The following is a 13,782-nucleotide window of genomic DNA, read 5'->3' as shown; positions in this document are numbered from 1 at the left end:
ATAAAATATAACTTATGTTTTAATTATCTGAACCTCAAGGCTTTCAAATTCCATGTGTCTCGAAGATGATTCGTTCAGCTTTTCATGTCCCCTTTTTCTTTTCACTTTCTTGCCTGATCTCCACATCCTCCTAGAAAGAGACTCCACTGACGAGGATGATGATGAGGAGGATGTGGAGGACCTGTCAGTTTATATCAGTTAAAATCAAGTGATGCTTAACGAGCAGATTTCATGGTGTGATGCCCTCTGCTGCTTCGATACGAGAGTCCTGCTGCGTTGACTGTCAACACTCACCCTGCGTTTGGATCTGCGCGGCTCCAGCCTCATTTCCACACATTTGTTTAAAGTGCTTAATCTCCTGTAAGGGGAAGAAGAGCGGGGCATGGTGGTTAGACTGACATGATACTAGCTCTCTGATAAACACATCTTTTTCATGCAGTATATATACAGCTGCACTGTGCAACCGCATCATCTGTCATCACAGCATGGTGTTGGAGGAATTTCCTACATTAACATTTATCATATGTAACATACACAGGTACAGGGGCTGGATGTGCTACCGCAGTGGCCTTTGACATGATGAGCTGGTTTAATCCCTGGATCAGCAGAATAAACCTGTTGCCCATCATCAAGGCACCAAACCTCCAGTCAGGCCCGGCTCTAGCCATTTTGGTGCCCTAGGCGAGATTACTCCCAGGCGCCGCCCCCGTGGAATATACTGTATGAATAAAAGCTAATAGATACGTGTGGAAAACACGTTAAAATGAAATTTTGTGAAATTGCTTTTTGAGCATAAATGTTATCTGTCATTCTATTTTCACCAAATGTCTCAAATGTAAAATAAAAGAAGCTAAATATTGACTTAACATTACATTTCAAACTTCATGAGATGTGTGTAGCCCTAAATGAGAAATTAGCTTTTTTTCTCCAAACAAAATATCAACTAAACAGACAAAAAACACAACATTTACAATATTTAACCTATATAATGTACCCTCCATGTGTTGTCACTGTGGTGCTGTTTGAGAGGTAAAAAAAAAAAAAAAAAAATGGTTTGAGAGCTCAGCAGGTCTGTGTACAGAGCTGGAGCTGTGGCCCTGCTGTCTGAGCAGGCTGAAGTCTCAACTCTCTCTTCTTTTTTCAATATCTTCCTCATCAAATGAGTCAGAACTTTCAGCCTCTGAAGCACCGTCATCCTCCTCACTGCTTCTCTCTCTCCTAACGATTCTGCGGGTTCGAAGCGCTTCACAGCTGTTCTTTTGATTGACAGGTCGTCAAGGGCGGCGTAAAATGACCGAAATATAAACAAAAACATATCGAGACGTTCGCGCAAACGAGCTGGCATTTGTGCCGACTTTGAGGATTAATGCAACCAAGTATCCACACATCTAATTAAAAATGTGGCGTTTCTAACAAGAAAACGGCTTGAAAGCATTCCTGCTGCAGACAGGTACCTCTGCTGTGTGTGTGACTGCGGGGAGAGCGGAGGGCAGTACCAATGGGCATGTGGGGGAGAGAGGGGGGGGGGGCGAAAGTAATGTTGTAACATATTATATTATTACTTTTTAATAGGTATTGCTTTGCATTTAAATTAACGTGGGGTTATTTTTTGTATTAAGAAATAATAGTACCTAAAAATAGTGAAAGTTACACTTTTTTTTCTTTCCCATTTGTGGCGCTGGCGCCCCCTGGATGGACGGCGCCCTTAGCATTTGCCTATACGGCCTATGCCACGGGCCGGCCCTGCCTCCAGTAGTAAAGTGAGGTAAAGTGCATGCATGCTCAGTCACACAGTGATGTCACACCCTACGAACACCTTTACAGGGTAAGAACTACAGCAACAACAAATTGATACGATTTTCAGCTGGGAGTGACGTGAGAGTTTTGTGTCACTTGGATGAGACTTCCTTGAAATATTCACCATGTCATCACAAACTGGAGTGGAGTCAGAGTATCCATTGGATAATACACTAGAGACTATGGCTACACTTGTCCATGTAGCGATTCAATTAATTAATCTGTGAATAAACAGATGTCTTAGTTTACAATTTGACATTAGTCCTGTTCTCTGTTAATACAGTATATCCTCTTTAGCACAGTGATTAAAGTAGTCAAATGGTAAAAATCAGGAGGTTTCATGCCAGTTTGTGAGTGTGAGTTGCTGTGCATGTGTGTGGTGGTGGAGGGATCACAAATTACACAAAGATTTCACTCTCCAACTGTAGTACTAGTACAGACTCGTAGTATATTGAGCACAACACCTGTTTGGTGTATTGGGCTCTTCTTCACAGTATATACCAGGCTACCAGCCCACACCTACTGTGTTGGACATGGATGCACCTACACAGTTAGTTGCACATATTGGTTACCTGCAGAGCGAATGGAGAGCATCCTTATCCAGGAAGTGGTGATCACGCTTTGCCCACTCGATGTCAATGGGGAACCTGCAGTCTGACACACAAACAGAAGACAAATGACACAGTAAGACAGCAGCATCCAAGACTTCGCCTGGCTGTGGTCTGTTACATCTCAGAGCTGACTCTGCACAGGATTACATTAACAGCTTCATATTTACCTTTGAATAATTGCACATATTGAGGAAAGCCGGCCGCGCGCAGCCAATCACAGGCCTCCTTAGCTTCAATCTCTGCAAACAGTGAGAGGGAAAACAGCATTTGATTCAATTATAATCATTTCATGCTCCGCCCGCTTTAAGAGGGCAAATATTTGCACTTAATCAGTCGCCTGTTTATGAAGTTTAATTACATTTGCATTTGGGTAAAAAAAAAAGGAGGCACATACAGGCTATTAATTATCTCTGAGGCCAAAGAGGCCATTTTAATTACTGGTAATTGGCTGAGAGTGGGGATCGGTGCTTCTGAGAGAGACAGAAAAGAGGCTTTTTCATGTTTGCCTCCTCTTCATCTTCTATCATCTGCTTTTGATCCGTCTCCCTGAGGCTGCTGCTGCTGCTGTGGATGTTGTGGCACATCAACAGGAAAGTTCTCATGCGCTTCTCATTTGCTACTGATGCCCATCCTAAAGGAGTGTCACAGTCTCCAGCTTCAGTTTCAACAAGACCTTAGTAAATATGATGCTGATAACAGAGTGTCCTTCTTCCAATATCACAGTCAAACTCTCAGATGCTCTACAGAGAACATCCTGGTTTGCAGCACCCTCACATCTTCAATGTCTTCATGTGGAATTGCTACTCTCATCTCATCATCACCATTTTTCTGCTCCTTTTGTTGTTATCAGTGTAGAACTGAAATTAATGTATACTTTATTTCATAAAATATTATAACTTATTGTGACTAAGTATTTGAATTCATTTATTTTTGGGGAGTTTACAGCTCCCTATAGTTTTGACAGTCAGTACTGTATATGGAAGTATTTCATAACATCCCTAAAGTTTTAAACTTGACCACACTTTCTTTCTGATGTTTAAGTTGTAAACAACACAAAACTAATCCAGCGTGCTTAGTTAAAAAAAAGCAGGAACACCACTTTACATCAACACTGGCTGGTTATGACATTGATGTGCAATGGCAACTCCACTGGCCTGCAGGTCATGTTGCTTTGAATTCAGTGGGTTTTAAGGGATTAAATTAAATCCTTTTCTCTGATTAAAGTGTATTAAATACACTGATACACTAATCTGTTTTTATATGTGTGTTTATGTGAGAAATACCTGCCTATAGCATCAGCTAGATTTTTTAAAAAGTATATTTTTTGGGCTTTTTTTGCCTTTTAATGGACAGCACAGTAGAGAGAGAGAAAGACAGGAAATGGGGAGGCAGAGAGAGGGGGATGACATGCAGGAAAGGGCAGCTTGATGTGGGATTTGAACTGGGGCCGCCTGCAGCGAGGACTGTAGCCTCAACACTGCTCTACCAACTGAGCTAAACGACGCCCCAGCGTCAGCTAGCTTTGATATAAACATCTGAGCCACAGAGGCAGATATAGCAATAGCAAAACTTACAAATACTGTAGTACCTTTAGAAATGAATGCATTAGAGTACCGGTGCGCATTCTCACACACACTCCACTGCAGTCAAGTACGTTTGTGGAAATTTGACAGACTGTATTAGAAAAGGCTGAGTGGAGAAAAAACAAAACATTGTCACTTGAAGCATAAAGAGTGTTTTGTTGATCCGGGGTGTTTACATTCAGCAGCGACAGAAATCACTTTCTCAGTCTGGCAGCAAAGCTCAGAAGAGGATGTGGATTTTCTGAGGGGTCTGAAAATATTTGCCCACCACGTCCCTCCCTGAAATGTTAAACCTGCTCTCTCGCCATGCATAAGAGGCACCGTCGTGGGTAGAATATCGCCAAGGGCATTTCTTGTTTTCATATTCAGACAGCATGAAATATGGCCGACATTAGCCGACACTAAAGAACAACAACAGCAGTTTGCCCATGACTGATCGGTTCTTCAAACACTTCTTGTCTGGTTGTTGTGTTTTTACTGCCTACTTATTCATTCAGCCAAGATGAATGAAAGGCGCTTAATTCACATTTTATTCTTTGTGACTTTTCAAAAGTTTGCCTAAAATTCACTTGACAGCAGGATGGAAACTTGGCTTATGATGCGGTCTCGCTGTTTCCCCCTTAGATCCTCCCCAGGGGTCAGGAGAACAGCGTGACACAAAGCAGATGGCCCAGATATGTAAACACTGAGGGAGGGGAATTCAGAGAATATGGCAGTCTTCAAAATGACAGAAGGGAAAGACAGACAGAGAAACTGACTCAAAGTCAGGAACAGGCAATGTAAATTAAAGACTGAATAGTAAAACACAGAGGAATTACCATAAGTATGTATACCCTTCACATAACCTGCTGGTTAAACATCAGAGCTCTAAGCCTATTTTCCGGCGTCACGATGGGGATGTGACACTTGAGATAGAAAGGGGATCAAGTGTGCTTGCCAAGCGACGGTCTCACTTGTCCATGAGAGGTTCTGTAAATCCAGGGATATGTGAATCTACCACAGACAGAGCCCCTGAACTTAGCAAGGCACCCACACCACCTTTTTTTTTTGCAACCTTCAGGGTCACAAGTTGAAAAGCTACAGTCATTTAAACCAGTTTTCCACTTTAAATAGGCCTCTAATATCCTGCTTTAAGGCAATAGTGGCTCAGAGCCGAGGCTTTGGTGAAAATGTTTGAGTCCTTAAAGCCTGCAGGGAAAATCTTAGTAGGGAAAGAGAATGATTATTATTAATAGAATTATATCAGGGTCCCTGAGTAAAGCATTTAGACTCAAATCAATCCAGGGCAGTTGTGGATAAAAATGGATTACAGTTGCACTGTAGGCATACGACTGTGTTAAAGGAGTGCCAGGCAAAGGAATCAATCGAACCCGGACGAAAAGAAAAAGTAGATTTTCTTAGATTCCTTACATGCTACAAGGTATTTGGGTTTGCATCTTGGCCAACTTGGAGGCTCCAACACAAATTTAGACATCAAAATGCAGAAATCCTGCAAGAGCCCCCATCAGTAAACTGCACACAGCGTGTTCATGTTTACCAACCCACCCTTCGGCCTGTGATCACCTGCATATCAACAAGTTGAGGAGGAGGAAATCAAATATTTGGAGTCCACATGAAGTGCCAGCTCATCTCAGGAGACCATTTGGATTTCTGGACTTTTGATTAATTTTCTCTAAAGACATGCAGAACGTTTCTTGTTGTTTGCTTTATCATTTCCAACTGATTGTCTTTGCTAGCTTTAAAATATGTTACAACATTTCCTGACACTGCTGGGATTTTAAGTTTCTAGCAAATGTTGTTCATTTATTAGGTGCTAATTCTACAGTAAAATATTATAAAAAAAACATAATGTCATATGTAATGTAATATTAGGGAATGAGACATAGGCTAGTACAAACAAGCCACCTATGCTGCTACATTAAACAGCAATAATGCCCCTTTGTCTTCATAGAGGAAACCACTACATTTAGTTGCACATTTGAAATTGCAAAAAACTTCAGCTCAATTGTGCATTATATTGCTAAAATTGATTGTGTCCAATCTGCTTCATTGCACGTTTCTCATGAACATGTTGTCTACAAATCCGACTGCATGACATCAGAGCTGCCTAAAGTAAGCTATAATCAACAATTAATCAGAAAAACAAACCCCCTCACAAAAGAAAGAAGGTGTAAGGGGAAGGAAATCCTGTTACAGTTTGAACATGGACCTACGTCTTTGATGACAACAAATCATTTCATATGGACAGGCTGGAACAACAAGGTGGAACGAACATACACATCTGTTCTCTGAGGCCCAAGATTGAAGTGAACGGCCTTAATATATATCTGACCTAATTGTTGCATGAATTATGACTCTTGTGAGCAACAAAACACTCTGCACCTGTCAGAAACAACAATAAACCTTAAACTCAGCCTACTTTTTTGGTCACTGACTTCAATTGCCACATTCAGGGGCCCCTCTCCGCTCGACTCCAGCGTTTGCATAAGTGATGGTATCTGCTCCTGGGTTTGAGCATGACCACAGCAGGCAGTGGCCTCTTCCCTTTCCAAATGACTTTGTCTGTGAGGAAGTTGTGATTTGGCCCCTCTGGGCCCTGATAAGAGATTTGGATGTGTGATTAGTCCACTCCACCCTGCTAGCGCCAGGAAGCTGGACGGCGTGCGCCTGGATGCTGAGAGCTACAGGGGATGGCGGGGGGTTACGTGCTCGGTGTACCGTTTGTGTTTGGGTGTTTATGTTTGTCTAGCCGCCAAAGCTCAGACCTGGAGCTCAGAGTTACTACTCACCATAAATGAGGGTGAATTAGGGATTAAAGTTTACTTTTGTCAGGGCAATCACAGCAAATTACTTGAAAAGACTTGATGTTCCTTTTTGACATAGCTTATTCCTCTTGAGGCTGATGACACTCTGTCACAGTGGTGTACAAGATCATCCTCAAGAGTTAAGGCTGAGAAAAATCATAATCAAACCTTGATTATCAGTCATTTATCACCATAATGTGTCTTGCAGCTAATCTTAAACCAAAACTGAAAGAAAAACAAAAACAAGAACATCAACTTGGAAGAAACAATTCAAGGAGTAAAAGTATATATTTAGAGGTAAAAAGGCCATTCGGTTAAGTGTAACTGGATTGGAGGGGGGTTGATCCTGATTTGGAGAAGCATATATGTGAGAAAGAGTATAACAATCTTTTGGATTTTATATGAAGAATAAACTCTTTAAATGTGGAACATTAGAGTGACCAGGAGCCATTCATCTTCCATGTGAGTCATCGCCTCTCTGCATCAGTGGTGCAACTTGGGCAGTGTGGGTGCTAGAAAAAGGTCATTGCAAGGTTATGGTAATGAGCTATGACAAGGTTTTGATGCCAACCAAGCAGCATGTAGACGGGTAGAGAACTAGACAACACAACCATGTGAAAATGTCTTCCCATCAAACATTTGCTCCCACGTACTGTACAACAGAAGAGAAACTGATAAAAGCTGCGGCACATTCTGCCATCCTATACAACGTGTCCCTGCTTACTTATGAGGATTTAAACTTAAAAAATGTATAGGTGTTCCAGGTGAGTAGGGGCTGTGCTCTCTGTGTCTCATCAAATCTACAAAAGGCTCAAACTGCCTCAGCCATATTCCTGAAAAGCTCCCTCCCTTCAAAGTCCAATGTTTAACTGATGTCTGAAGGCTTTCACACCATTTTTACACCCCGCTAAACATCCACTGGTGGTGGGGGATAAAGTGCAGTCACCGCTCTGCTTACAGTTCAGGTGGTAGATGCTTGAAAGCGTCTCACAGGGAGGGTTGCTGGACTCCAGAGGTGTGGTTGAAGATCAGAGGTATGTCAGCTGTCAAAACGGTGAGCAAGTTTCCCCTGATTTTCTCTTCTGGTAATTCCCCTTCTCATCCAGTCGGCTTGGCGAGGGGATGGTTAAAATGTCTGTGGTCACAAATGGCCGCAGGGACAAACACTAAAAACTGCACTGTGTGACTCGTGTTTGTGAGTGTGTGTACAGTACAACGCAACATAACACATAACTACAGTGTCTATGGACACATAGTTTTATGGCAAACCAGGAACCTTCAAGATACAACCTACAAAAAAACACTCTAATATTCTTCTTAAACTCAAAAATAAGATGTTGTTGCATCTCTACTAGCAAAATGTTCACATATTGTATATGAAGCTGTTTAAATGTCTAGAAAATCTCAGTGGTGGATCCTAGAGTGATTTCCAGTGATTATCAAAGCAAATTAGTTAAAATAAATTTGTGACAAGTCTATTATATACATAAGCTCAATGAATAAACAGCCAGGAGAAGCTCATATAACTAAAACTATAACTAAAAATCCCCTCTGGCCCAGATAAGCATTTTACCACATAACTCCATTTTAAAAATGCACAAATGTAAAAGTGTTGACAGGACACATCTCACTGTGGAGAAGGTTAATTATTAAGGTTTGCGTTTTTGTGAAATTTGCTGGGTGAGCAACTTTCATTTGAATGAAACAGCATAGTGTGACCCTGAGGGAGCCCCAAAGCCCACGTTAATTAACCAAGAGAAAAAGTAATTACATTATAACCTGTAACAAACAAATAAAGCAGCAAAGAACAAAAATAACACACACTTCAAAACTGATCAACATCCAATCTGCCTGATACTTATGCATTACAACAGACTGCATTCATTTCAGCCACATGACCAACAGAGACAGGATATACCTGATTTACATTGATAGCATGACATATTGTAAAGGACTTAATGGATCTTTAATTGTACTTAATTAATCAATGAAATCAAACTGCAAGCAAATTGATTTTTTAAGCACAATTTGTAATCACAAACCACACGGCCTGTCAGGTTGAGGAGGTTAAAGTCCTTTATGCAGATTGGTAATTAACTGTGCTGTTATAACTCACCCCCACAAATTGCTGTTACTCATTTCACTCAACTACCGTAATAGATCTCAGCTAATGTGGCCACTTCTGACTTCAGCATTATTGAAATAACAAAGCACTTCAGCTCTGACCAATAGGAGCTGGTAATTATATAATTCATTAATTATGACCTATTGAGCATCGGCCTGAACATAGATGGTGGTTTCAGAGCCTTTCCCACGGGTTTCCATTTTCAATCAGCAGCCTATGCTCTACGTCTGATTTCTGTACAACTCTGCTATTATTTGCTCTGCACATGATAAAATGCCACAAGCTAATGCAGCCATTTCTTCTTTAAAGACCAACCTAAGAGTGATCAGACTTTCTAAAGCCCCTGGGGAAAAATCAGTGTGCTAGTATGAGGGTGTTCCGCTGAGTGACACATGACCAAACTTGACCCTGTCCCTGACAGACACTGTAAACCAAAAGCAAGAGATTCCACAGATAACGTCATGACGGCCACTGTGACGGAGATCTTGACGCCTGCTTTTTCTCAATGTGAAATAAAAGGGATAAAAAAAAAAAAACCCAAACAAAACAATCCCACTTTTTTTTTTTTCGACAGGCAATGGAGCTTCAGCTGCTGTGAAACATCAGCGCTGCAGTCAGGTTATACATTCCTCCAACTCAACTAAGAGATTAAGTGGTATCAGAATCACGGTCCGGATGCACCTCCTACTACACCTGTTTGTTATATAAAGAGTCGAGCCACAGGTCATGATTGGGGATGGATTATCACAATAATCCAAGATAAATATATAACTGACACTTTGACAGTTGTCACATTTAACTGTTATTTGTTTTCATCTTTATTCTCACTCCACTTTGTTTCCCCTGTTTAAATGAGTCTCCTTGCACTGAATGTTGTTAGAGCATCGTTGCCATAATTTGAAAGATTTCAGTCTTCATTAAATTTTTTAAGGGATAAGGCCACACAAAGACACACACACAATCATTGAGCACGACCATTTCCCCAACCTCAGCTGGCAGGTATACAGCTGCATTAGCTCATACCTAGGTACAGTATAATAACTCCCGTGCACTGTTGCCCTCCGTTGCTAACAACACTCTGTCCTGGGCCTCAGTGCCAGTGGAAAAACGGCTTCACCGAGCTCAGATGAGTGCTCTCGGGTTACCATGATGCAAATTGGAGGGACTACAGGGGCATTTCGTAGAAACAGATATGACACAGCCCAGCTATGTGCTGCTGGGCAGCTAACCAGCTGTCAGCGGGCCAAGCAAAACACAGTGGGGGAAGATTTCTTTATTTTCTTTAATATTGGAGCACTTCATCTGTTCTGCCTCCAAAATTAGCTTCTCAGGTCATCTGCCAACAGCTACTGATAGTTTACCTATAAAAGTTAGTTTTTAAGACTTTATTTGAGTTATATTAAATTTTTGGAAACATGACCCTGCCTGTCCTTATTTCTATGTCGTGCCTAAAAAACACTGATTACTGTACATATCAGACTCAAATAGTTTTCTGCTTCATTGTGGTGTGGGAGGTTTCGGTTGGCGATCTGTTTTAATTGATCATCACTGAGGAAATGGCCAGAAAGACACCGCAGGCAACTAGGCTCCCCTTCCACCACAAGCATTGTTTTATTCAAGCTGTACAAGAGATGAATTTGAAGTTGTATGATTAAGGCCTTAATATAAACTTTTCTAGTCTGCTTGCCTGCCACTGGCCTTTGCTTCTGACCTAAAAAACTGATGGTAAAAACATCAGACTGTCAGATTTCCACTAGATTATCCATCTGAACTGGTTTCTGCATTAATCAGAGGCACAAATGCAGCTGTAAGTTTCACTCAACATCCTCTTGACCTCCATTTAATGGAAGCTGACGTAGTTCTGCAGAGGTGGTTAAGCTACGAAGTGAGCTCACAAAGTTTTTAGGCAGGTGTCTGCAAAGCTGAGGAATAGTTTTTGGGTTTCATAGGATTTGAGTGGAGCAGATTTAGATGAACATATTGATATAATATGCTTAAAGGAATAGTTTGACATTTTGGGAAAAGTGCTCACTCACTTTCTGGCGGAGAGTTTGATGAAGAGATCGATACCACTCTGTCCATCAAATATAAGACCACAGTCAGCAGCCATTTATCTTAGGAGAAATAGAGGGAAACAGCTTCTCTGGCCCCAACCAAAGAAACAGCAGCACCAGCAAATGTGGATCATATCCTGGATGGTTATAGATATCAACTACAAAATTTACAAGTAGCTCTTTTAAGCTAAGCTGTGTGATAATTTCATATTTACTGGACAGATTTAAGGTTGGTATCAGTCTCCTCAACCTGCTTGCCAGCTTGATAAACATAAATGCCAAAGTATTTAGGCTATTACAAAAACAAACTTGTGCTTTTTCTGTAAGACACCACGTTTGGCTTAATTTTCCTTTGTCCAGCTTGCAGAGGTTATGTTAGCAAACATGGAACTGGAGTGAATCTCAGAGGTGGAGTATACTAACTAGAAGTTTTCTGTTGGAAGGGTGCTTTGGTCAAGATGGTGGACACCCATTCTGATTTAAGAAAAGACCCATAATTTTAGTAATGTAAGCATGACTGGATAATTTTCCATACTTTATAAGTCTCTCAGTAACTTTAATGAGGTAAACAAAGGAAAAAAAGACTTGATGTTGTTAATCAGCTGGCACTAAATTATTCAGTACAAATAGGTGGATAGTTTGGAGTACAAATTTCTAAACTCTACATTGAATCCGAAAGTTTAAGTTGTCCCATAGGTGTTTACATTTTTCAAAGTTGATGAGCCACTTGTGCATAAACAACTGCAGCTCATTAACTGTTCAGGCAAGGTAAACACCATCAGGGCTGAGTGTGGGATTTGACCACACAGTTTTAAAAAATGCATAAAGTCCAAATCCAAAGTTAAGGTGTTTTTGATGAAAAAAAGTTCACTGATAAACTATATTATTATTTATGAGATACCACCTACAGTACTGCACCTTGTTTTTTCGGACTATTCCCACGAATATGTGGTAATGAAGATAAAGTGACACCACACAGATATCTTCAGCACCTACAGAGTCGTTTGCTCACACCAAACACTTTCAGCTATCTAACCATCAACAGCATCACACTGACAATCTGGCTTTGGTGTCACAATCAAAGACTCTTTAGTCATCATTGTACATTAATGTTAAAAGAAATGAAAAGCAGACACCCCAATGCTGTGAGGGCTTAGTAGGAAAGGACCAGAATGCAATGCAATTAAGATGTGAAACTCTCCATTTACAACTTATGCTGTATGTATTCAGGTAAGAGAGAGAAGAATTCATTATCACAAAAGAACCGTTGAACCCTGATAGCAGTATTTCTTTGACTGCAGTCCAATCATTTACTGAACATGTTCTACAGTACAGACATTCTGACACATTAAAGAAAAAAGGTTATTTTAACACCTTGTTTCGCTCAAACAGGCCTACAACTGCAAGGCTTCAGTTGAATCACTATTGCCTGTGAAACTGCAAACTTAGGCAACAGTAGGCTATCATTATCATTACAGTTTCCCTCTCATTAATGTCTTCAATATATCAATTTAATCACAGACACAGTTTAATTCACTGATACATGACTACTACAGTACGTGTTATGTAATATCCATAGAAGTTACCGTTGAAAGCAATAAGACATTTCAAAAGTAAAGCCAAAGGTTTTTGACTAATTTGCACAGTGTAATACTTCACCAACAGGTGAGTACTTTAAAGTTTTTAGACATAAAAGTTATATTACAAAGTTGGATTCTTTTTTTTTGATTGTATCTACAGTAACGCATGATCAGTTCCCTCCAATATGCCACATTTTGAAAGTTGCCCACGCACATTCAGAGCGATTCCTACGCTCTTCCTGCCAGAGAAAAAGCTTTTATTCTCCCAGAGTTCAAAACCGCTCTCATGATGTTTTCAGGCCTACGACTTTCAAACAATAAAGAACTCTCAGTCGATACTGGAGTGCTTTGAATTCCTTATTTTTCTCCCTCATGAATCAAGAACAGCCTTATTCCAGTTAGATTTTTCACTGCTGATAGTGATTTTACTCAAAGAATAACTTGAAAAGCAGAGGCTAAACTCCACCATGAAGAGTAGCCCTGAAGCCATATGCAGTCTAATCAAGGCTCAGTTAGGTCCCTCATTAATTACAACTTGATAAGCTAATTAGCAACCATTAACTTAATGAATGTCATCAAGCACCAATTGTCAGTTGCCATCAAAAAACAAAACAAAACAAAAAAACAGGCATTAAGAAGCCGAGGTCCTCATTTTCTTCCTGTCTGTCATGCAACACAACACAACACAACACAACACAACACAACACAACACAACACAACACAACACAACACAACACAACACAACACAACACAACACAACACAACACAACACAACACATATAACTGAACATGTACTCACTTGTGATCAACATGCTTCTGAGGTCTGAAGTCTTGGATGGAGGGAACTTCAGCAAACTTCCATGTTAGACTTTACAGGTCATGTGGGTGTAGATAAAACAATGAGTTTCAAGGGATTAAATCCAAAAAGGAAAGGTCATATATCCAGTGTTGTAACGGAGCAGTAAAGTCCAGTTGTGCTGGTCATGTTGGGCATCGTGTTAATGAAGTCATTGTTGAAGATTTCCCCTTTCCCCTACCACTCCCCTTCCTCTGGCCCAGACCGGACCATCTGAACCACCAGGAGGGGGATGTCCTAAAAATAACCCAAGGGAAACACTTCAGACACCCAAGCGCCGGCCTGGGGTGGCTGAAATTACTTGGTAATTTTTGTGTCCATGTGACATGTGGAAGAAATCGTGGACAGGACAGTGAAATTTGGGAGATAAAA

At 40.7% G+C, this 13,782-nt stretch overlaps 1 protein-coding gene across 2 annotated transcripts in view; it reads right to left on the bottom strand.

Annotated features, from left to right (window-relative positions):
* The window catches only part of LOC310997107 (rho GTPase-activating protein 7), a 36,260-nt gene extending 22,679 nt beyond the window's left edge, over positions 1 to 13,581 (bottom strand). For both annotated transcript variants that reach the window (XM_083986719.1, XM_083986720.1), the window contains exons 1-4: positions 13,354 to 13,581; positions 2,576 to 2,647; positions 2,370 to 2,451; positions 295 to 358 (exon numbers count right to left, since the gene is read on the bottom strand). In XM_083986719.1, coding sequence (XP_083842845.1) covers positions 295 to 358; positions 2,370 to 2,451; positions 2,576 to 2,647; positions 13,354 to 13,366 — 231 coding nt within the window. In that variant the 5' untranslated portion in view covers positions 13,367 to 13,581. The remainder of the gene's footprint in view (positions 1 to 294; positions 359 to 2,369; positions 2,452 to 2,575; positions 2,648 to 13,353) is intronic.
* Between the last annotated feature and the right edge of the window lie 201 nt (positions 13,582 to 13,782).

The sequence above is a fragment of the Trachurus trachurus genome (assembly GCF_905171665.1).
Source record: "Trachurus trachurus genome assembly, chromosome: 14".
In the NCBI taxonomy this organism is placed as follows: Eukaryota; Metazoa; Chordata; class Actinopteri; order Carangiformes; family Carangidae; genus Trachurus; species Trachurus trachurus.
Note: the sequence above shows the minus strand (reverse complement) of the source record. Positions and strands in the feature narration are given on the sequence as shown.